Source organism: Notothenia rossii (genome assembly GCF_949606895.1).
Source record: "Notothenia rossii genome assembly, chromosome: 5".
In the NCBI taxonomy this organism is placed as follows: domain Eukaryota; kingdom Metazoa; phylum Chordata; class Actinopteri; order Perciformes; family Nototheniidae; genus Notothenia; species Notothenia rossii.
In genome coordinates this window covers 64033163-64057476 of record NC_136903.1, presented here as the reverse complement: position 1 = coordinate 64057476, position 24314 = coordinate 64033163, and the positions used below count along the sequence as shown (strand labels likewise).

General features: G+C 42.1%; 2 protein-coding genes across 3 annotated transcripts in view; one reads left to right on the top strand and one right to left on the bottom strand.

Moving 5' to 3' along the window:
* The window catches only part of aadacl4 (arylacetamide deacetylase-like 4), a 31299-nt gene that overhangs the window by 2813 nt on the left and 4172 nt on the right, over window positions 1-24314 (top strand). Inside the window, exon 1 of one of the 2 annotated variants that reach the window (XM_079685401.1) lies at window positions 11639-11738. The exons of the other annotated variant lie outside the window; for it this stretch is intronic. The gene's annotated coding sequence lies outside the window, so the exon portion shown is untranslated. Of the gene's footprint in view, window positions 1-11638; window positions 11739-24314 lie in introns of those variants that run through there. 2 annotated transcript variants of the gene reach the window in all.
* dhrs3b (dehydrogenase/reductase (SDR family) member 3b) lies at window positions 14202-23734 on the bottom strand. Its single transcript, XM_079683377.1, has 6 exons — window positions 23087-23734; window positions 17771-17914; window positions 17351-17470; window positions 16680-16918; window positions 14763-14888; window positions 14202-14669 (listed from the first exon to the last, which is right to left on the bottom strand). Exons 1-6 carry the CDS (start codon window positions 23279-23281, stop codon window positions 14585-14587), a joined length of 909 nt encoding a protein of 302 aa, XP_079539503.1. The 5' UTR covers window positions 23282-23734; the 3' UTR covers window positions 14202-14584.

Sequence of the window (24314 nt, the reverse complement as noted above, 5' to 3'; positions counted from 1 at the left end):
GAAATGGAAAAAAAGTAAAAACTCTTTATTTACAGTTGATTGAGAGCTACTGCAAACAATATATGTTATTCCTATTTGAGACGTGTTATCAATAATAATAATAATACATTTGGATTTTGACCTAGGTAAAAGTAGAGAAGTACTTTGCGAAATAATGAACTTTATATACAAATAAATAGTAAGTGTGCAGAATGATCCATGTTAATGTCATATTATTGATCATTATTATTGACATATCAACTTTTAAGTAGTACTTGTAGTTGGTTAAGACAAGTCTACAAAATTTGGGTAGTTTAATCCGCAGTGTAATAATGCATCTTTAAAGGTGGCGTAGGTAATTTCGGAGAAACCAGCTCGAGTGCGCTAGAATTTGAAAATACACTACCGGAAAAAATCTGCCACTTCCTTACAGAGCCCCTCCTCCAACACACACGATCGCGCACATGACCAATGAGGGCACGAGATAAGTTTGTGCACAGATGGAAGACTGACAGGCAGGTAGGCCATCCAGTTACTTTAGCCGGGCCGGGTAAAATGATTGGTCGTGCTTTTTACATCACTACGGCTTCCACAGATGAAATCTTTTTATGGATTCAAAGCACTTAAGATATTCATTGCTATCGGGGTGTTAAGAGCATTCCATGGAATATAACAAAAAGTTTATCTCGAGCCGGTTTCTCAAACTTACCTACAGTACCCCAGCTTTAACTGATCATGTGTTTTGTATGCAGCATCTTAAACTAAAAGTAGGAAAATACTTCAACTGGTACTTATGTGATGTAGTACAAGGAGTGGATTAAGTTCAACATTTCCCACTGAAATATTAAAGTATACGTACCGTGTAAAGCAGTGGTAAATGGAAACACTCAAGTAAGGCACAAGTTTTGTTTTATTTCCTCAAATTCCGAAGATAACATCTGAGTTAACCTTGTTGTTCTAAAAACTGCCACTTCTGTGTAAAGGAACATTTTGTTATCCACAAAAGGAGCTCATTCCACAGTCCTGATAAGGATGTTAGAGTGTCTGGTATTTAAAGACACTTTGTCTTCATTGGCAGGACAGCAGGACCTGTCTCTCCAAGATGCCAGCAGACAGTTTCTGTCTTGTTGACAACAGTGTGATAGAAATAGAGAGAGAAGGGAAAGCAGGAGGGGTTGTGAAAAAACACAGCATGAAGGGAGAGATTGAGAGAAGTTGAAAGGAGAGGGAGGGTAGGGAAGAGAGGTGAAGGAGGGTGCAGGGGGAACAGAGAGGGGATGAGGGGAGGAAGTGGGAGGAGGGGGTGGCTGTGCGTGAGTAGAGGACCTCCCCGTGAACTGTGCAGTCGCGAGCCGGGTCATTGGGGCGAGGTTGTCAGAGCGTGCCTGAAACAGTACACCCAGGGGTTCAGCCAGAGTTCACACACTCAGTGTGCAAGATCCATGTCCCTCAGTCAGCGCTTGCCAGCCGTACACCAGCATATACAGAGCAACACAGCAAAACTCACGTGTATCATTGCACACGCATGCACAAAGATCAAAAGCAACAACAAACAAACACAGATGCACTTGCGAAACCTACAGGATGTTTAAATTATAATCAATTCTTTTAGCGTGGGCTGAGTGGGAATTCCAGCAGATGAGCAAACAGTCACGTGCACTCTACAAGCACGGTGACATATTGTTTTCCTATCAGTGCAAGCTAAGTTTATCTTGGGGAGACGTATGCAAAGTAAATACGCAGAAGAAAAAGTGGAAAGGCTTGCAGATGAACCACAGAGTTGGTAACTTATGGTGTCCATAGCCAGCAACAACACCAGCTACAGCACCAGCAACGTTGCAACACAGTGAGCAAGATTTTCTTTAATTCCAGTCAGTGTGGTTTAAATAGGAGAGGCCACTAAGCCAGAATCCCCTCTGTGTGACTGAGCTCTTTGTGGGAAAGCTGTCTGCTTTACTCCCATTGAAGACTGGTTGGCCCATTGTCAAACCCAGAGCTTGACCTGGTGTTGAACCCAATTGTCAAACTTGCAGTGTAGTGTGGGACCTTGGTGGGGGAGGAGAGGCTCCAGAGTGTGGTTTAGCTGACTGAAGCAAGTGTTTGTCATCTCTGAGTCCCTGAAAGAGTTCATAATGATCGCATATGCCTCAGCTAATGCATTAAAAAGCTGTGAAAAGTGGAATTTCCCGTCAAAGCCTCTTTTCTACAAAACTAATGTGGTGATTTAGGCCTTGAATACAGTACGTTCTCACATTTCATCGAAGGCCCTCCAGTCATGTGGTGACCACCCCAATCTCTCTCCCAATTCTCTCGCTGGGGATAACTCAGTCTTGTGTGTCACATGAGGATTTGACAGACAGGCCCAGCTGTGGCAGTCAGGCGCCAGAGCACCACGCCCTCCGAGTCCAAGGCAGACAAGGCCCAAACCCTGAACAATTCAGTCTTTGTGGATCTACTGGAAACCATCAACTGCATCCAAATGACCGTAAGCTGTAGATACAAGCCAGATGTTGGAATTCCTCGGCTCAGTTCAATCTCAGTCCAGTCTGGCTCATCCAAGCCCGGCAGCAGAGCAGTGGCAGGAAAGGGGGCGGGTAGTTCTGATTGTTCTGTTATGTGAAACCCAGTCTAATCGAACGGGAGACGTGCAGTTCAGCATGTTCCTTTGCCATCTATGGTACAACTGTCTAATCCGGAAATGTTGGTGAATTGCAGCTCTTATATCCGGGGCTTTGTGACAATTGAAAACAGGTTGCTTGTAGTTTTCATAATTTTAATAAAATCTTTCCAATGTACCAAACCCAGTCATGTCTCATGAGGGCAGCTGTGTTACACAAAGTATATGGATGATTTCTTCTTTTAGCCAAATTACCCCCAGATGCCCCCACCTAGATTGGTTATGGAATGAGTTAAAAGAGCATTAAACATTTTTAAACTGCTTTGCCTCTCAAAGCTGCATGAATAAATAGCTGCTTGTCTGCGTCAGTTATTAACTTCTTCTGCAAAAAAAGAAATAACGCTCTAAACATGAGATTTGGTAGTTGAAGCCATGTGTAGCACTTTTTTCCCCCCAAAGTATTTCCATCCTCATTTCAAGAGAAGCTTATCACCTAATAAGGACCTCCATGGCACATGACATAATATCTTGTAAGGTCTTCAGTGGTCTCAAATCTGAAATGCTGACAGTGATCTGTTGGGAGACTCATTTGTCCTTTTGCAGGCTAATTACAGCAGTCTGTGCTACCACCCCCTGCATTCCCAGCCAACCTTTCACCTCTGAGGTGTTGAGCAGGCAATTACTCTTCTTGGCTTCTGTGTGAAGGCTACAAACACAAACTATTCCTCTCCCTCTCCCATTTCTCTCTCTTTCTTTGTCCCACTGGAGTATTCAAAGCACTTTGACATCATACAAGTGCAATGTAAACACGCGCACCTATCTTTAGGTTCATTGTCATGTCATGTGTGGGAGGTTAGCTGATGTGTTTTTGCCTCCCAAAATCACTATGCTCTCCCTCACCTCTTTTACCTGAAGCGTGTGTAGATGCTTTTGTAAAAGTATTTTGTCAAAAGATGTCTTAAAAAAAAAACTTAAAATATGATATTAAAATGTTTACATTTAATCAATGTAGGCCTAAGAGTTTGTTTTATTTGGTAACCTGAATTGGTGATAGCACGCACTGCTCCTAGTACTAGACTCCTATTATTAGGATGGGTTAAAAGTAGAGAACAAATGTCACTGTGTGTGATGTGTGCTCTGCATGTGTGACCATTAAAGAGGGTTTCGTCCCTCCCAATTCTATTCTTTTATTCTATTCGCAACCCGGTATCACGGCAAGACGTGAACATGTGATGATTTAGCATGCTGGGAGACGTGAAGATGTCACAATTTCGTCCCTTCAAACATGACAGTTATACGGTATTGTTAACATGGCCCAACCAGTGGAGATATACCCGGAAATGCCAAGCAAATGCTACCCCGACAGTCGGTTGTTATTGTCAATATTAATATAATAACGATTTATTTTGTAATAGTCACACTCGATTTCGCCGATTTTCTTGTTGCCCAAGCTGGTCGACACCTCTTTTAGCAGAAACAAAGGCTACATTAATGTATTAAATCAATGTTAATCCATGTGTGTGGATGTGGAATTAACGGACGAGATGTTGTGCGATTGCGTTGCCAGGCAACAGCTTCGGTTCATGTTAATTTACAAACTCTTCAACTAGAACCGAAGTTATATTTAAAAACATTTTAGAAGGCCTCACAAAATACTTTAATGTACATTTAAATTTAAATGTGAAGGAATGCGTGTATAACAAAATACATCCGTCATAAAAGATACCGGAAACAGACGTAGGCAAGGTCCTCAGCTCTGTGATTCGATGGTTTAGCCGCAATAAACGTTGGGAAATGGTGTTTATGCGATGTGAAATCCGAAAACGTTTATTTAAAAATAAAATAATACTTTATTCCGAGTGTGCTTGCTTTTCTCTCTGAAAGTCATCACACAACGGCATTGTAATACACGGTTTGGCTGCATTAAATATTACATATCTGCCGTAGTTCTCTATTTATAGAACCCTGATGAGAAGACTTCGGGACAAACTTGAAGAACTGCCGCCAAAACTGAAAACGTGATGTGGATCATAAATATATCAGCCATTAAACAACATCTAACATTTCTTTTCACACAATACGTCTCCTCGCAGTATCAACACTAATTCAGCTGACTTTTATATTTGATCCAATTGGTAGATTATAGTAGTTATATTTAAACCATAACGGTGCACAGCTGATATAAAAGGACTTGTAGTTTTTAAAGAATTACTGATTTTCTTTGAATATAAGAATGTAAGTACTGAGTTGAGAGAATAGTCAGGGGATTTGGGTGATGGGAGACACATATATGGGTTAGGGTTAGGATTTGTAAAACATCACTGACAGAAAGGCATATCCGTCGATTAATGGTAAGCTATTGAAATTGTGGTTCCATATACTTTATGTGTCTCCCGTCAGTATTTACATTGTTATATTCAAAGAAAATCAGTGTTGTTTATGTTTTGTCTGTTAATTTGGGTGTTGTATTGGTTAGCATGTAGCTAATGGCGCTAATGTTTGTAGTCACTCCACGAAAGATGTGTCAGAAGAGCTGCCATTTGGATAAATAAATCACTACTCACCATCTCCACTGCAATCTGATCTACTGTGTCCTGTTTTCCTCCCCTCTGCATAACATCCCATCACCAATAATAAACACAACGCAGAGTCCCAGGGTGTTCAGAGAGGCTACGGGACATTTGGGTTACATTAACAATACCGTGTAAAGGCCCTGACACACCTACCCAATTTTGGCAGTCAGAGGCCGTCAGAGGCAGTCGGGAATTCGCTGCGCCCTACTCAGGTTAGTGTGTCCCGCACTGTTGTTTCTGTACGGCACATTTTCACACCTCCTGCGGCCTCTCGCGGCCGATCAACATGTTGAATCGGCCAAGGAAAGTCGGCCAAAAAAATCACTGATCGGCTGTTGCCTCTTTTGAATGACGAATACACACTACCGCTGCCTGCTGGTAAGGACAGTTATTGCCACTCGTCGACTGAAGTCTTTGCGGTGTGTTCGTAGGCGGGCGGCATAGCCGACGTAGGCGACGTAGCGGACGTAAAAGTCGGGACGCCTTCGGTACGCGTTCTTTGGTCTCAGGTTTGTGTGTAGCGGCCTTAACTGTCACATGTTCACGTCTTGCCGTGATACCGGGTCGTCTATTAGAGCAGCTAGCATGTGTCAGCGTTGTGGTAGTCTGCCAGAAGATATCATAAATAGACTTTCTATACGTGTTTTAAGCCGCATTCGATAAATAAATGTTTTAATTCTTGGTTGCTTTTAAACTGTATAGTTAAACCAGATGGATAATTTTAATCATTGGACATCAGGATCTTAAGTTATCAGATACCCTAGCTGGACAACAGTTAGCCATTAGCTCGAAGCCCCTCAGACCTGGATCTGGATCTGGTTCTGGATTAATACTGAGCAGAACCCAAAGGTATCACGCTTAGTGGGGGATGGATGATCCCCGCTAAGTTTCTCTTAAAATTTGCCGGAAGCACTCCACGGTTTCTGCGATGAGAGCTTCTTCTGGTATTAAGTTCCACTCTCTGATTGTTCCTCGGGAAAGAAGGAGTATTTAAGAGTGTCACTAGTTGCGAAAATTTGCTCGAAGTTCAAAGAGTTGGCTTTGCGGGTTGCACTTCTTCTAACTGGCTCTAGGTACATTGATGCATCAATGGCTGAGATGTTATGGACAATCTTGAAGAAGAGAACCAAACGAGCCAATCGCCGCCTTTCACTTAATTCCACCCAGTTCAACCGCTTGAGCATTTCTGCGACACTGCTGTCCCATTCATAATCTCCAAAAATGAATCTTGCACCTCTTCTTTGTATTGATTCCAGGGCATCACTGTCTTTATCAGTGTAGGGATCCCAGACCGAGCTGACGTACTCTAGTTTAGAATGTACTAGGGCCACAAAAGCTGTCTCCTTCAGTTTCTGGGTACAGCGTTGCAGGTTCCGGCGTAGGAAGCCGAGCGAACGGTTTGCCTGTGTTACAATTTGACCTGTCTCTCAGGAAACACACATTTTTACTGGGAAGCTGCTATATTGAATGTTTTTTACCTGTTTCAATGAAGGGGTCTCTTCATTACGGAAAAGGGGAGATCACTATGGTTAATCCAGCACCTTCTAGAGAACCTGTCGAATTCCTCAAGTTATCAGAGAAACAGGCTAAGCAAACGTTAGCATTTAGCTCTTCACTCCATCCTAAATCGGAGAACTTCATGACTGCAATGGTGGTGAAATACTAACAGTAATCACACTGTGCTTCTCAACGACATCAAAAGCAAGTTGTGTATTAGGTAAATTATTCTTTTGCGCTTTTAGAAACAAATTATACCTAGAGAGAATTGATTCGATTTGTGTCCCCTGCAGATGCCATCTATTTTTCCTCCTCTCACCTCTGTTTTCATTTGAGCTAGAAATGCAGATATCAAAGCTGTGCGCACGGAAAACGATATGTCTTGGAACAGTGGCAAAAGTTCATGTTCCACTTTGAAAAAACTGAAGATGAGTAGAAAATCGTGCATCGTTTCTTAGTGCCATTTTGCTCAGATAGATATAAGCATTGCACTTCCTCAATCGTTTAAAAAAGTGCTTTTAAGCTCACCCTCACTGCTTGATAACCCACATCCTCTCTACAAAACCCTCCGTAACAGCTCTCCAGAGGGATGCTTTCATCCTGACGCACACTTTGTGTTTGGTCTGTTTCCATTTAGCTAAGTTCAGGTGTAGTTCACAGAGGCCGCTAACTATGGTCATGTGACTTGCATGCAGGCTGAGGGCTTGGGAGGCCTTTTTTTGTGTAATATAGCCGTGTGATAAATCCAGAGCTTCTGTGCCAAGAAAACACAAGAGCATCTTAACTGTCAGTTATTTTACATAAGCCAAGAAAAAATGCTTGTTATTTCTTCTATTTGTATTCCCATCAGTCTTATCGGTGTTCGTGGTTTAGTAAGAGTGTGACATGCAGATCTCATGTCTCCCAGTGAAAACAATTTAAAAAGGCTGTATAACCTTTTGAAATGTGCTCTGTACTTTGTTGATTCGGGTGCTGAGAGGACGTTGCCCTTCATTCGACACACATCTGATTCACCTTGAGCAAGGCAGGCTGCTGGCAACAGACACCAAGCCACAGAGTTAACTCGTGCTGTGACACTGTTGCGTAATCTTTGAGGAGCTGCTCTGTAATAAATAAATCTGGATGAGGAGGTCCATCTGGGAACAACATTTTTCAACAGAGCTCTCCTGACGTGATGCCTAGTGGGCTTTATAAATATCCTGGGCCCATCCGCGCAATGTGAACTGTGTTTCACCCTCCCACACCCTTCCCCTTTGAGTGTTTGCCTTCTGCTCGCAGTGAAAAGCAGGCTTTACTTTGCTTTGTTTGTCCCTCAGCGCTTACCTCCCACTTTCTCCCTGTTAACTGTCAGTGTTCAAAAGCAGAACATTGGAAACCACATGTGAAACAGAACTCTCTTGGCTTCACAATGTAGGTGAATGACCCAGAGGGATTTTTTTTGTCATAAGGGAATATTGGGAGTATCAGAATTGAAGGTGCTAATCTCTTGCTTTTTGTATGACCCAGGCACAAAACAAACTGAATACATTCGGCAGTTTTTAATTCAAAATTGAAAACTGCAATATCAAAAGCATACTGATATCGGTTTAAACATATTACTGCAAGAAACCTACTTACCCAGTGGTGCCTTGCGCGCCGTGGCTCTGATCTGGTGTTGTTCCAAATCATATCTGTTGACATGATATGATTTGCAGAATCATAGAAAGTTCCAGAAAGAAACCTTACTGATAACAGAGACAACGTTTTCTGTGTAGCTTCAAAACCCCTTTCCCAACAAAGATTCCCATACAGTGGCGGCTGGGGAAAAATATTTTAGGTGGGGCTGTTGAAATGGTGACCAAACAATACTAGGGGGGTCCGGGGGCATGCTGATCAATACCTCCATAATCTTCAGTGTGGTTAGCTATGAATCTTCCAAACACCTTGTCCTGGACATAGTTTCTACAGTATAAACTGTGCAACAGTACAGTAGGCCCACACAAACTGCAGAACACCGGGGCTCTGGGAAGACTCAAAATTACTTAAAGTGATTTAATTCCCATTTAACCTGTTAAGGGGATTTTTTCCCCCGTTTTTTCTCTCACAAAACTGTGTCTCAGGGCTTCTTAAAATGTATTAAACTATTCATGTGTCCTACTCATTTAACGGGAAGAAACTCAGCTAACTGATGATATGAACCATGTTTACTGAAACAAAACACAAGTCTCACAAGAAGCGTCTAAATGAGCACAGAGCGAAAAAATGCTAACGCACTCTAGGTATAAATCAATCGATATACTTATCGGATATGCACAAACAAGCTTAGCTAACAAGCTGAGATTTCACAGATTCTAGAAATATAAGTATCATCACTGAGCGATCAGAACTCGCGACAGGGGAAGCAAATACAGACATCACACGATGTAGCTTTAGGTAGCAAAACACGGAGATATGCTCACCTTTTGCTGTTATTCTGATCAAAAACGAGAAAAACGCGACTGAAGGTTAATCCTCAGGTTAATCCAATGTGTCTGTCACTTTCGGCGGGAGAGGGTAATGATACACGGGCAAGGCCAGGCAGGAAACATGTGACTTATCAGTAACTTTAGACATCGTAGCACAATTTTAAACAATATTTGATCGTAGATTATACATTTTACTGATACCAATTATATAATATTTACGTTGTTTATAAAAAAATATATATATATAAATATATTTTAAAGATATATATTTTTAATTTTTTTAATGTGGGAAAAGGGGGGGGTGCGGCGCCCTTAGCGCCCCTATGGGCCGGCCGCCACTGTTCCCATATAGATATTGTGCTTCTCTGCACGCTCTGGAGAAAGGATATGCCTGGCAGCCAGTGATGAAAATAATTTATGAAGAGCTATGCCCCAACTAACAAGTGTTTGACCTTGTGTTGTAGAATAACAGCGAAATCCACCTTATGCATATGTATGGTGGATAAACCTGTAAGGGCTGAATACTTTAAACATCCAAGTGAAGTGAAGTGATTCAAAATGTCTTGGTATAGCTGAAATGCTTCAAGATATTTGTTTGTGCCATGTTTCTTTGTTCCGTTTGATGCATTCTACATCTTTTATGAATGTGACAGAATGAACAGAGACATATTAAGCATGTATTTGACACTTACCATGTTTCTGAATCTAATGACTTTCAAAATGTACTCAATAATTCATCAGCGGGTTGCGGCTAATTTCTTACATATATCTACCCTGTGTGTTTGTGTGTTTGAGGACTGACACCCTCTGAGCCTGATGCTCCATTTGACCTTTAACACCACAGTGTATAATAACTCTTACTGTCTGACAGGTCAACTGAGGCGTCACGGCTGGCCCCTTGCTGTGGGTTAGGGCTGAGCCTTTTTATCATACTACGCACCGTGTGATGGATGAACCCGGCAACACACTGGCGAGAGGGCTAACTGCGTTGTTCAGAGAAAGCGGATAAGGAGTTGTAACAAATAACACCCCGCTGAACTCCACTCTACTACCTTCTTGTAGTCCCCTGGCTTCAGGCTCTTTCGGCTATCCCCTTCCGACAGCGTTTTCTGGTTCACAAAGCACAAGACTTATGAGGTTTATTGCAGGTAATAGTCCACTGCTCACTAAGCCAGTGTCTGAGTCCACTTGTCTCTAGTGTTTTACAGCAAAGTAAGGGGGGTGTCTATTAGGGGCTTAAGTGCAAATGTGGAAAAATCAGTTCTCGACACAGCTGGCAGAAATGATGGTATTTGTTAAAGGATAGTATAGTTTAAGATGCCAATTTATTGTTAAGTGAAAATGGCCATGAAGTGCTTTTGGAAACACATTTATCATATGCAGCATCAAGCTTCAAAGTCACAGTGCACCATCTGCCAGGAAACTGGGAGTCAGAGGATCTGTGAGTGTATGTGAAGTGAATAACGACAGAATCCTGCACTGGCTGACGTTTTACATGCGTTCAGCATCACTGCACAGAGAGCCAAACGGGCTCCAGATCCGGGCTCCTATAATGTATTTAATAGATCATTGGAGGCTGACTTTCGAAGCGGGCTGTGTTGGGATTACAAATGCTTGGACAGCATTTAGGAAAAATACAGTCAGATTTGTTGCTCTTCTTTAAAATAGAATATAGAAGAAGGTTCAATAGCCAGGGTGTAGAATAGGTTAATTATGACTATTAAACATTTAAAGACAACATATTATGTGTACTTCTAGGTTCAAAATTGCATTTTGTGCCTCTTCTGTGCTTGTGATGCAGCACTTCTTCTGAAACCAGAGCCCAGTCTGCTCTGATTGGTTAGCTGGCTGGCTTTGTTGTGATTGGTCGACTGCTAGAGATGTGTTGGACATTTCTCAAGCCTTAGCCTATTATGTCAAATGTGTTGAAGTGTTAGCCTATAAGCACAAGTGTAGTGATGTCATAATGTTACAGAGGATAACAAAGGAGTAAAATCGAGGCGGTTGAGGCAGGGGGGGAGGCTGTGGGAGGGAAAGTCTTTCTGGAGTTAACTTTCAAAAAGCAAAATAGGGTCTCTCTAAGACAAACTTGCATAACAATTTCCCGTTGGTATCAAAGTGATGACCATGTTTCTACACTGAAGTAACTTGAATACATTTTATTAGGTTTTAAAGCCATGGTACAATCCTAAATAAAACTGAACTGTCCAGCAAAGACACCTGGGAATGTAGTCACAGCTGAGACAGCTCTATGATTTCTGACTGAACCTTTAGTCCTCTGCTTCCACCTGCGCCTGGTCAGTCACCCTGGAGTTGAGGGCCTGCAGCAAGGAAAGGGTTTTCCAAGCCCCCTTTGATTTATTCAGTATTTGGCTAACCTTGCTCTGAACCTTCCCCATGAGATTTCCAGCCATTTCAGCCCTCCTCTTCCAGCATACGTGAACTATATGCCTCCTCGACCTAGTTCCATCCCAACATGTTTCTTCCCCCTCTGCTTTCGCAACAGCTCACTCAGAGAATGAGAAACAGGCCCTTGAAGGAGGCTCGGGTTCACTCTCGGCAGATTCGTGTGTCCCCCCCTCCCCACCCAGTGCGGGTCACCTACTGATCACAATGTGCGGCCCTATCGTGAGTACACAGGGGGGCATTTATGGTTCGCAGGGATTCAAATGAATGTTTATGAGGCTTGTCTTGCAGCCAAAGGGCAGGCGCTATCCCAGCTTTTACAGCCACTCTCATGGGTTTACTTTCTGTTGTGAGTTTCTGCTTTGACTTGTGCTCAGTTATGGGGTGTCTTTCTGTGTGTCTGGATCTGTGATCTCTAAATCCCTTCTTGTGCGGTTGAAGTGTTACTCTCAGGGCAGCAGGGGGAACGTTCTTTGTGTTTGTACTCTGTGCGTGTTTGTTTTACAGAGCCCTAGGACCACATGGAATTCACTTTCGTCTTTCAAGTTTACTTTTTCATTTTACTTCTGTCCCTTTAATGTTGGCTGGTTTCGCAAACTGCAATATCTGCATGTATTGTCATGCTGAATATATTCTCTTCTTAGCTAAAGTGTCTTGGCTTCATGATTAACTTCAATGCAAGGGAGGAAAAAGCACGGCCTACAGATAAGCACACATTTGCGCTCCGTTGCATTTTCAGTGAACATTGCTCTTTGCTCCGATCTAAATATACTAGTCACAGTCTCAGAGGGAACAATCACATCATCTCAGTAAGCAAAGAAATACAATGATGAGGTCTGTTGATAAAAAGGAGGTGCTCTGTTTTTTCTTGTGAGAAGTCACACATTAATCATATCTTCCTTTTAATGTGTGAGCTCAAATGGATGGAATAATATACACAGCAGTATAATTACATGCAGTGGAAATTCTTTGTGCTAAATTGATATTTTTTCAGTTTCAAGCTCTGGTGTGCATTTGTGGTTTATTTGTATTTGTATATTTTAGAAGCCTTCCCATGAGATTAAGACAAATGCAACTAAGTGTGGTAATTTCCGTTTTACCGCAGCTTTCATATTGCCGCTTTTACAGCATTAAAACCTCACTGTGGTCAGATTTTAGCCTCATTTCATTAAACATTAATGAGTTACAATTTACCAGCTACCATCTGTGAGGGTGGAAAAGAGCACAACCCCCCCTTAACCTTATTAGTTATTTTACTGCAGCTCATAATCCCTAATGGCCTTTTGTTTGTGTGGAGCGGTGTAAACTGAACTTTTCATTTTGCTTTCATTCAGGTTTTGATCTCTCTGTTGGTCTAATCTTTATTTGTCAGAATGACCTTCATGCAGGGTACAGCTGACTACACTCAAAAGAACAGCCAGGAAAAGTGTTTATTGCTTTGTCTGGTAAAATACATTTGGAGAAAACTAGATGGTACCCACACTGGTGTTCCTATAATTGACTCTTACTAAATTACTGGGTTTGTTGTGTAACTGAGGTTCCACTCTCAGGTCTATTCAGGGTTGAACACATTTACATCTTATCTAACAGTCATTGACAAACAACCACAAACACACCACAATAAAAGGGGATTCAAATTAAGTACAGCCTCCGGTATGAAGGGTACTGACCCTTTTGAGCTTAGAAATACACCAATTCATCACTGGTCAATGCAATAGCCTTAGAAAAGCATAATAGGGTCCCTTTAAGAATTAAAGTAGAGTGGGAAGAGATATTTAAACACAGGTATCCCTTCAATGGACAAAGTTACGTGTGCAATAGGCTGATACGGCGTTTTCAACTAAAAGCATAGGTTGACAAGTACAACAATACGCATATTGCTGAGACGTAAAAACATCAATACTGATGAATGCAAATAAGACCATACCCTAAATGGCAAACTATGCATTTAGAAATTCTGCTTTAAGTGTGGCCCTCAACCAGGCAGTTAAATCATGCTTTTTTTCATTCTTAAATAATATCCTCAAACATTATGAATTTACACAACCCTCACTCTGCTTTTAGCTAAATGCTTGGAACATGCTCAACTTCATGTGCAATAAAACAAAAGAGGCTCCATATTGGCCCTATTTTTCTGGGGTATTAGCCTCCAGGCTAGCGCTTATAACAAACACATTATTATCTACTACAACAAAAGTGTAGCAGTTGCAGACAGGGTTGTTTGAGTGTTAGCCAAGCTAACATAAACCACTTGTGATACAGTCATCTTTATTTAGAGGTTTACTTTGAGCTTTCATAATTAAGGGCTTAATATGACTGCTGTTCTTTCAGGGCTAAACAGTCTCTCTGCATGTCCACATTCATTGAATGTGTTCTGGAACACACTGGACAAGTGTGGACGAGGTCCTGACCAACTTGTTTTGAGTTTATTATTTGTATGCAGCATTACATCATCCCGCCTTTAACATTTTCGGTCAGCAGAGACAGGCAAGAACACACATGCCCCCTCCGAGCCTATGTTTTATGTTTTGTCAACATCGTCTGTCAGCGTCACTGATCTCATGCTTGTTATAAATCAAAGGTGTTATCACACTGCCATGGGAGTCAAAACCCAGACACAAAATAGTCTGTACCTCCCAAGTGTTCAGTTTTTTCTATTTTCATCATGCACAATGAAACACAGTGTATCCCTAAAACTCAATTTTATTATCTTTTTTTGATTCAAAGACACATTAAAAGGTGAATAAAAAAAGAGTGTAAAACGGGTCTAAAACATGTGTCAAAAACTTCCAGAGAAACTACTGGTACAGACCTAAGCATGGCTTATGTTCAAATTGAGGCATTCAGTCCTTCATACTATACACATAGGCACACACACATACAAAAGAGGCATGGCTATATCCTGCAGTTTATCTTGATTCTACCTGCAGAAGCGACCACCTTGCATGTCCCCTAAGTCTTCACACTATCACAGGGCATCTTCCACTTCCAGATGTCTTAAGGTCCATATTCCCTTCGTTGCACCCCAGAGCTGTTGAGGTCTCTCGCACATTGAGTGCTATCAATGTTCATGTCCTCCCTTTGAAGGTGTTCATGCAGGTGTAACTCCCAGAAAACTTGTGGATTTCTTCAAGTGCCACTTGTGGCATGAAGCTGGAAATTGCAGAAAGATCAGGGATGGAGTGTTAAGCATGGAACAACATAAAAATAACACAGAAGAAATATGTTAAATGGTACTTTGTTTACCTTTTTAAAAAGACAAGGGCATGCATAGTCCAGGGCAAATAGAGGAAGGCCTGGTCAGCTCTCACTGCATCCACAGTCCTCTGGGCAACCATCTCCGGCTTGAGAGGAGGAAAGAGCTGGGGAAACCTGAGAAAAACAATAAAGCAGTTTTGAGAAAAAGTGTAGATATGTCCGACCAAAAACATTTATTTTAAAGTTGAAACAGAGCATAAAATACTGCTTTAGCTAGATATACATAATTTGAATGGCAAACAGCAACAGAGTTTAAATAAATACATAGTTTAAGCTGCCAAACCTTATATATTTTTGATGTTCTCAAGAGCTATTGCAATGTGAATTATTTACACATATGGGAAAAGGTTGGGTGTAATCACAAACCTGTTCCAGAACCTTCTATGTTATAGATGGAAAACTACTTACACAGCTCAGCAATATCAGAAAGAGGTCCTTTTATGCTTTTTGGGGTTTTCCCTTTTCTGTAGTGTGTTACTGTATACAGGTTTTTGTGACTTAAAACCCCATAGTTCCCTCAGAGGGAGTTTCTCTCCCACTCTTTTGTTTACTTCCGTAACATAGTTACATCACTATAGCCGTATTCACACCGCAGGACTTTCCCTGGCACTTTGGTTCTTTAGTTCCGTTAGTACCAATAATGTCGCGTTCACACCGCCGGGACTACTCAGTGCCGGGAACTTTTGGCCATTTTCAGTCCCTCCTAGAGAGTTGATAAGAACCTAGTGATAAAAGAGTGCCAATTTCTATTCTATTTCTATTGGCTGGGCGAATTGCAAACCACGCCCCGTTAGACTCTGAGCATCCGACGAGTGGGTCAAATCCCTAGTTGGCTGCAATAACCCAGTTACAAAGCTGTACAACATGAGCACAAAGACAACAAGCTCAGTGAACTCCATTATGTCTGAGGTCGGAAAGTAAACAAACGCCTCATGTACAGCGGGTGGGCTTTATACCCCCTCCCCCGTGTAGTTCTTCTTCTCTCGTTTTTTTTTTTACTCGCCGTGAAGTGGTTTTGCGGCCTGCCAGTAAACCCAGAGAAGAAGAAGACGAAGTGACGTCAGCGTAATCTTGCCTCAGGGAAAGTACTGCGGTGTGAATGCGATTGGCACTAGCCCCCAGGCGGATTCAGTGCCGTGGTACTTTAGTGCCGGCACTAAAGTACGGCAAGTCCTGCGGTGTGAAAGCGGCTAATGTAACACTGGCACTTCTATGCTAGTGCTCCAACACATTAAACGAGATAGGATAAGGGGTGGGACATTTCCAACAAACCTCTAAGCGATTGACCAATCACAACAAAGCTGTCCAGCTAACCAATCAGAGCAGACTGGGCTCTGGTCTGAGACAGAGGGTGAAAAGAGGTGCTGCAGCACAGGCAGTATAAGAAAAATAAAGACCTTTTTGAACATTAAAGCGTGTAGACATGTCACAGTAGGGTCAGAAAATACAAATATGAACCTGAAAATGAGCTTAAAAGTATAAAAGTTCAGTGTCATTTATTGAGACTTCAAGACAGGACCTAGGAGGAAGACAGATTGATTTTAAGTAGATAGATGAATTTTCCACTCCATTAAGCAGATTTCACTGCAATGTAAAGGTTTTAACCCACTGGTTGACCTAAATGAAAAGTCAGAAGAACCTTGAATATCTTTAAATAGCTAATTTCACAGCAATATATTTAATGGTCAAGTTATTTCCCTGATGGAAAAGTAATTGGATCCCTACTGTCAGAAGCGTATTTCCTGTAGGGAATACCGATGTACAAAATCCTGCCCTTCAACCGTTGTTCAGATATTTTGGATTGGACAAAAATGGTTGACTGACTGATCTAAGGTCCGGCAATGCTTTCCCAAGAACCACAATGTTAGTACTGTTCAATTAAAATGGCATAGCCTCTTTCAATACCTGACTCTCATGCCCTGGAACATCTCAGTGTTGCAGTGGAAGGGAAGCACGGTGGTGCAGCCGACGCCGGCGCAGTCCAGCATGCCCAGCGTCAGACTCTCCATGAAGGCCAGCGACGAGGCCTTGGAGGTGTTGTAGTCTATGGCCCCAGGGATGGGAGACTGGGACAGGATGGAGTTTATGCACACTACGTGACCGTGCTGCAGCTCCAGCATCCGAGGCAGGAAGGCTTTTGTAGTCTGGGATAAGAAAAGAAGAAAGGGAGAATTAAGACAAGGTGGAAGGAAGCGTGGAAAAAGAAGGTGAAATATATTCAGCAGAGCAAAAAGAAGAGCAGACAAGAGAAACAGGCCCTCAGTCACAGATTACATTTCCATTTAGTTGATAATTGCATTTCTGTTGGCATATGACAGAGGCTTTTGATCTCTACTCAAAATAGAAATTCCATGAGTTTCAAAATCCTTCTGAGGTTTCAGGGGCTGGAAAAGCAATCTGGAAATACCCCACTTAACCTGCCATAATAGCAGTCATGATTGACAAGTATGGGGGAGCCTACTGTATGAAATGCCATGCTATAAGGAAATTATGAAAATGATAAGGGTAATCTGCTACGAGGAATTCCCCTACTACTGCGTGCAAACGGCGTCTGCTTAAGTCTCTGCAAGTCTTACCCAGAACTGTCCCAGGGTGTTGATGTGTTGGGATTTCAGAAGGGCGTCGTCATCGCTGTCTATCAGACTTTTGCCGTGCACCACAGCTGCATTGTTCACTAATATCGTAACATCCCCCACCTGAGATTTAAAAAGCACATCCGTAAAAAAAAGAACACTGTAATCATAGATTGTTTGCGTTTTCTGTCTGCTTTCATGAGATGATACAGTTGTGCTGCACCAGAGCTGTCAGCAATATTCCGCCCTCTTATACAGATATTTCAGATGAAGTGTAATCTATATGCCAGATGGGAGACAGAGCGGGGAGCCAATATACATTATACAGATGCATCACAAAGAAGCATTTTATCATGTGTTTAACCATGTGCAAACAACATTTCTTTTAGTAGCAATTTCTTTGTGTATAAAAAGCTGGCGTACCTTTTCTCTAACCACCTTGGCTTGCTTGTAAACTTCTTCCCGATTGGCCACATCACACAGGAAGTAATGGCACTCTGTTCCTGACAGAGAGATCTCTTCTGCTGCTTCTTTGAGGCACTTTTCTGTTCGGCCCCACAAGATCAACTAGCAAACAAGAACATGTTTAAAGGTTAGAAACAGAGAGATTAGAGAAATGTGAGGCATTGGAAATGTGCTGAGATTGAAGGAAAACCAAGTGACCCGTTTTTTAAATGTGGAACAAAAAAGGGATGTTATTACTGTCAGTCATCAACAAACATGACGTATGCTTTGCGCAATTTTTCTGGCAATGAGCCTTTGTGTAACTGTGGAGATCTTTGAGCAGAAATGCTCTTTTCATTCAGAGAACAGAGAGGTTGTTTACACTCCAACAAATAGTGTTAGAGCAAGATTAAAGGCTTGGGGGTTGCTGTGTGAATGAATTGTCCCTTCATCCACCCGGAGACTAAATGAAGGCCCGGTCATTTGAGCAGGGAACATGGGGGGTTGCATGGAGGTGGGGGACTAGTGATTGGGCAATTAGATCTGTCAGTCTTTGGGGTCAGGGAAAGGTAATGAAATCAGGGGGAGAGCCCTCCTCATCTCTCAAACACAAATTCTCAAAGAGATTACACGGGCTGTTGGACAGATGAGCCCCGTCATTTCTGGTCAGGGAGTCTGAAAACAGTGCGTGTGTGAGTGGACGCCAGTGTGGGATTTGGCCGGTCGCCCGTGACCGAGGTTAATATTTGAGCAAAAAGTCTTCTGGAAAGTGATCCTGTGTATGTGAGAGACAAACCGACAGCGTGTGTGTTGCCTTTCTCATGGATTCAATAGCTATAGAGGATCGCACGTCATCTTCTGCAAGTATTAAACCTGTCATCCTGCAGTAACAAGAGACTCTTATTAAATGCTAAACTTTTCAAATGAAGTCAACATTTGTATAGAGCCTAAAATAACATATTCACAATGACCAATGTTAGTTTGAACAGACAGAACCCTTTAATACCACAAAATAATTGTATTGCTATCTATCCTTTGCCTTGTTCGTGTGTCAATGACGGATGGTAATAATGGCATAAACAAACATTAATACTGACACTGTTAAGCTCTAGAAAATAAAACATATTTACAGTCTAGTATCTTCATAATTTCTTTATCAGATATCTAGCATTAAGGCGGGCTCCCCCTGTGAGCGGCCCTTGTTTGAGTTACTCTTGATTGTTTTTTTTTGTTTGCTTCATTTGCAAGCCCATTTGAGCAATCAGTCAAGGCAGACAGGTCTTGATAAATAACTGAAAGCTTTTAATAGGATTTGAGCCCTACAAACAAAGCTGACAGCTCTCATTAAAAGTCAGCACTCAAACTGTGCTCTCTTGCTAAAATGTTATTTAATTAATTAGGTTCATCACCCGTCAAAACACACAGGACCCTCAGAACAAACAAGCATTGGCCAAATTGCAATCTGGATAGAAACACTATTATTTTATTGACCTTGCACAAGCCATCACTGATAAACCAGCCATAACTAGGCCTGCCTTACATTACATAACGTCAACACATGCTGTAAAGGTAAAGGCTAACAGTAAAAAAGTAAAGGCTCTCTAATTAACGTTGCAAGGCCTGAAGCAGGAGACAGAGTGGAGACGCCATTCAATACTGGTTGTGGTGTACCTCTGTGTCCCCAGTAGCTCCAGCTGAATTACAGTGATACTCTATCTCTCAGGTCTGAATGTATGGGTGGGTAGGAACCCTCCTTTTCACACCCATTGTATGGGCCAGCAGAGAGGCAGCACACAGAGGGGGCAGCAGGAGTTCAGGAGGCAGTCGCCTGCCGCTGTCTAATTACTGCGGAGACAGCAAGGTCAGTTGCAGGGCAATACCCAGCTGGGAGCGTTGGGCTTCCCGCCCCCAGCACAACACACACGCACATACCCCCCCCCCACAAACCTGTTGTCAGTGCCGTGGTTTGGTTCATCTTCCTAACAGTGATGTCTCTTTATGTAATGCTTACAACCACATAAAAGTCAATGAACTCTGCAAACGCTTTCTTCTAAAGTTGTTGTCTGAGAAATACTTTGAGCTCTGAAGAAATAAGCTGTCAACTATTTACTGGCATTGTTCTGCAAGCTCTGAACTTGGATGCCGTGTTTGAAAATACTTTTGCTCTCTGGTTTACTGTTTCAGAGCTTTGTTCTGTAACGGTTCCCCCCCTAACAGCAACACACAAGAAGACCTGGCTCCCCCCTTGACTCCCCGGCTTTCAATCTCGCCTGATTTTTTCCTCAACGCTGTAGTTAGTCCTCCTCACACCGTGAAAACACCAAAAGCCCAAGCAGAGGGAAAAGGAAATTCCGGCTGCCAATCACAAAGGGGCTCAAACTGGGGTTAGTGCAAGTTCGTAGAGGTTAGCCCTTTCATAATTACCGTCCTATTTCCTCTTAGCATCTCCTTAGGCAGGGAGTGATTGTCATACACATTACCACAGGTGTTGTTTTCAAAGCCTTCACACCTAGATAATACCCAACAATGGGGTGCTGAAAAGGATGGTGACGTCCTTTGTTGTGCAGCTGCAAAGTAAAGCTTTTAAAACCCACTGGTTTCTCCTTGCTAGTTCCCCAAGGACATAGCATTGAAAGACAGAGGGGGGGCAGTTAGTGTTTCATTGAGCTTTAGCAATGTTTTCAAGCTGCTTAAATTGCATCCGAGATGTGGCGTTGTGTCACACATTTACAGATAATTACAACCCGCAGCTCTCAGCTGAGATGCTCAGTGCTTTCTACCGGGGAAATTATCCCCGCTTTTCTCCATGTGTATTGTGTAAGGATGATTCTCATCTGAGTTGATCAAAAATAGAGCTACTCAGTATTAACACGTTATTGCTTAAGGGACACCAGCGGCTACATCAGGCACTCAGCTGTGTAATGTTCACCCACAGGATTGGTAGACAAACCATAGCTGGGAACGATGATGGGAACAGAGTCTAGCATGACCTGCATGGACTGTCTGTGTAGCCACTGGAGCATTTCAGGCGCAAGTGACGGCTCCTTGTTAGTGGGGTGAGGGATGGGGGGGAGTGGGGTGAAGCGGGTGGGTGCACAATTTCCACCAGTTGGGTGATTCTCTGAATTGGCAGGACTGGATTACTTCCCTTATTGAAGAATACCTATTAGAATTATACGGGTATGTACAAATGGCAGCCGACAGATCAGTTTAACCCAGAGATTTGATCAAATATAGACGCCCCTCAACTTTAAAATCTGTAAAACAGAAAGCAATTTGATTCACGGTTAAGAGCATGTCACATCAAGCTTGGAAAAATGATGAATAATAATACCTTGTCTCATAATAAATAGATAAATAATGTTATTTATGACCCATTTGACCTTTTACTCTGTCATCTGATTAGGTCTGCTCCCTTTAAGTTGATGAGTCAACGTATTGCTCATGTTGGTCTTAGTCAACTACCATCTATTTGTCAATTGGACATTTAAGGCTTTTTTTCATGAATTAGTATTTCAAAGAGATATATGAGCTCATCTCTGGTTCACAAGATTTAATGGGTGTTGCATGATCCTTACTGGAGAAACTCAGTTTTATAGATATGTTGATGAAATCATATGCTTGAATAGTCATCCAAATCTTAAGAAATGTAGAACAACAAAGACTTTCTTTAGTCAAGGGCAGCCCTGATGATTGCATTTCAGTTACTATATTATTACTTGTATTAGATTTATCCAAGACAATGTGATCTGATTCTCCCAAACCACTTTCTTTTTTTTTTACTCAATTAGTATTGCATACACTCCATAAAAGGCATTTCATGTCCTCATTCTATGAGAAACCTAATCTGGTGCCGTACATAATGGCAGCCCACTGCTCCTAACACTAGGATGGGTCAAATGCAGAGAAACCGTTTTGTTACATAGTACCTGTTCTACGTAATGACAATAAGTTGAATCTTCTTCTTCTTCATTAGGAAGCATTGTGCGGCTTTTTGTCTTGTGTTGTGATATGTTGCCAAAGTTTACAACAGTGCAAAGACTCCTAAAAAATAACAAGAAAACTATGATAGGGTAATAGCGGGGGTGTTTTTATGTGGCTTTGAAGCAGTTTCAGTGAGACTTTGCGCACACACATACAGTCAATTTCCTTAACGCAACCTAAATCCTTGGATAAAACACTGTCATGCCATGCCATTATCACACAGACCTTTAGCACAATGAATTTCAGCGCAGTACTGAACTTAATCACATCAATCAGCCATAAAGGCTGCCCGGTCCTGCCATCTGGTTGACCCAAGCTGTTGTGCAATACTTGAACCAAAATTGAGGGCAATGCCTTCAGTCTCACTGGACCCACTGCTACTTAGGGGTCATGATCCTAGCTTTCATAGAACGGCAACAAGACACATGGGGCAAGGTGGGCAGCACTGAAAGGGCTACCTAAGGAAAGCGTGTGTGTGTGTGCGTGCGTGCGTGCGTGCGTGTGTGTGTGTGTGTGTGTGTGTGGGGGGGGGCATTACTAATGCTGCTGGAAGCATTACCAATACAAACTACAAGCAACATAACTTTGAGATCTGAGACATTAGGAAATAGTGGTCGAAGCAATGTGGATGCAGTGGTGTGAAGTAACTAAGTACATTTACTCAAGTAGGCTACTGGGCTTAGGTAAAATATTGAGAGACTTGTTCTTTACTTTAGTATTTCTTTCTTTTGCTACTCTGTACTTTGATCCGACTACAGTTCAGAGGTTAAAAGTGTAGTTTTACTCCATTACATGTATTTAATATAAAAAGTTACTTTGCAGATTTGCATTAATAATGGGAAATATAAATATAAACAGAAAAAATACTTTAGTTACACCTGGAGTAACATTCACAAGCTACCCTGCCTGCAGCATACACAGTCATTAAAACTAGCTGCACCTTTACCAGCTTTGATAACACTTCAATGATCAATAATTATAATCAAAGCATATAATATATATGATTCTGAAATGGGCCAATCCTCAAAATTAGTACTTTTGGTAAGTATATGTTGATGCTAATACTTTTGTACTTTTACTTGAGTATCATATTCAATGCAGGACTTTTTACTTGTAACTGAGTATTCCTACACTGGTAATTTTACTTTTACTTTTAAGTACAATACCTGAGTAGGCCTACATCTACTACTGCTGCTGGAAGCATTACCAATACAAACTACAAGCAGCATAACTTTAATAACGGAGAAATGACATTGTAAAGAGTAGAAGAAGAAGGAATGTAGGTGCAACAAGTTGTCTAGATGAAATTACCTTTCTGGCCCCCTGCTTGGCAAACTCATTAGCCAGGTGACGCCCGATGCCTCGTCCCCCACCGGTGATCAATACCACCTCCTTGCTCAGGTCCTTCCTTCTGTTTGGCAACAGCGAAAAAAAACTTGCCCTGACTATGTAATAGAGCATTTGAAAAGGGAAAAGGCACATACGACAAGCGTTCTTCAAATCCATCTCGAAAAGTGCTCAGTGGCAGCCGATGAGCAGCCTATAATGTTTACGCTACACGTTTACGTGCACTTCTGGTGTCCTCCCAACTGTGCGATTTATGAGCAAGTTTGTCAGCATGCAAACACTCTCATCTGCAGCATCAGAAACTGTTGCATGAGTAATCCACTGGCGAGTAAATACTGTGTGACTTCAAGGAGCTCTGACATGACAGTCGACATGCATCACGCTCTGGAAATTAGTGAGTGATCCGTCATTACGCCTGTCAACCGCTGCTAGAGACGCTCCAACGTGAGAGTCCTGGCTGCGCTCCGTGGAGTGCGCTACTGGAACTGCTGGGCTTTGTGTTGCTGTCCTGTCCTCTCTGCTTTATATATTACCGCCTCTGCCCTGGCTTCGCTATACTTCTACTAGTGAAAGGACCTGGATGAACATAAAGGGGAGGTGTGTATGGGCATTAATCCTGATTGACATGTTAAGTGGGGATGAATATCTTTTTCCTCCAGAGCTAGTCTGCCCCTGAGTGGTTGCGGGCTTGCCTCTTCCCCCACCCCCTTAATGTGTGTACAGAGGTGCTTCTCAATCTGTGGTCCGGGGCCCCCCAGTGGTCGCACCACAGTGTCCCAGGTGGGTGCCCAATCTTGTTTGGGAAAGTTTATTAACTTGCAGAAAAACAATGAGGTTTCAATCACTGTTTCACTGATAGCTATAAGTCAATACAACCACACTATTCTTATGTAAGAGCACCAGCTGGGGTTATTTGGTCAAGGTTTTCATTAAAATGACTGATGGCAACTAATCCAGCCCTCCCATTAATTAAGTGAAATAAATAAACAAACAAACAATTAATCAGTTAAGCATTAAGCAAACACACAGCTGAGAAACCTGACAATTGCAAGCATAACACTAACCCCCCCTTAAATAAGTACCCAAAGCAGATGGATTCCTTTCAAAAAATATACATTAACTGATAAATGTTTAATGTGCTTACCTTAACAAAGGGCACTCTTTTTTTTTACGCCAAATCTCATAATGACCA

Excerpts from the sequence above, each read along its gene's own strand:
- dhrs3b (XM_079683377.1), bottom strand. The coding sequence starts at position 23,281 with ATGGATTTGAAGAACGCTTGTCGTATGTGCCTTTTCCCTTTTCAAATG. Across the intron at positions 14,889-16,679 it reads TTCCAGGGCATGAGAGTCAG|GTTTCCCCAGCTCTTTCCTC; the intron begins GTATTGAAAGAG and ends TGTTTTTCTCAG. Across the intron at positions 14,670-14,762 it reads GCCCTTGTCTTTTTAAAAAG|CTTCATGCCACAAGTGGCAC; the intron begins GTAAACAAAGTA and ends TGCAATTTCCAG.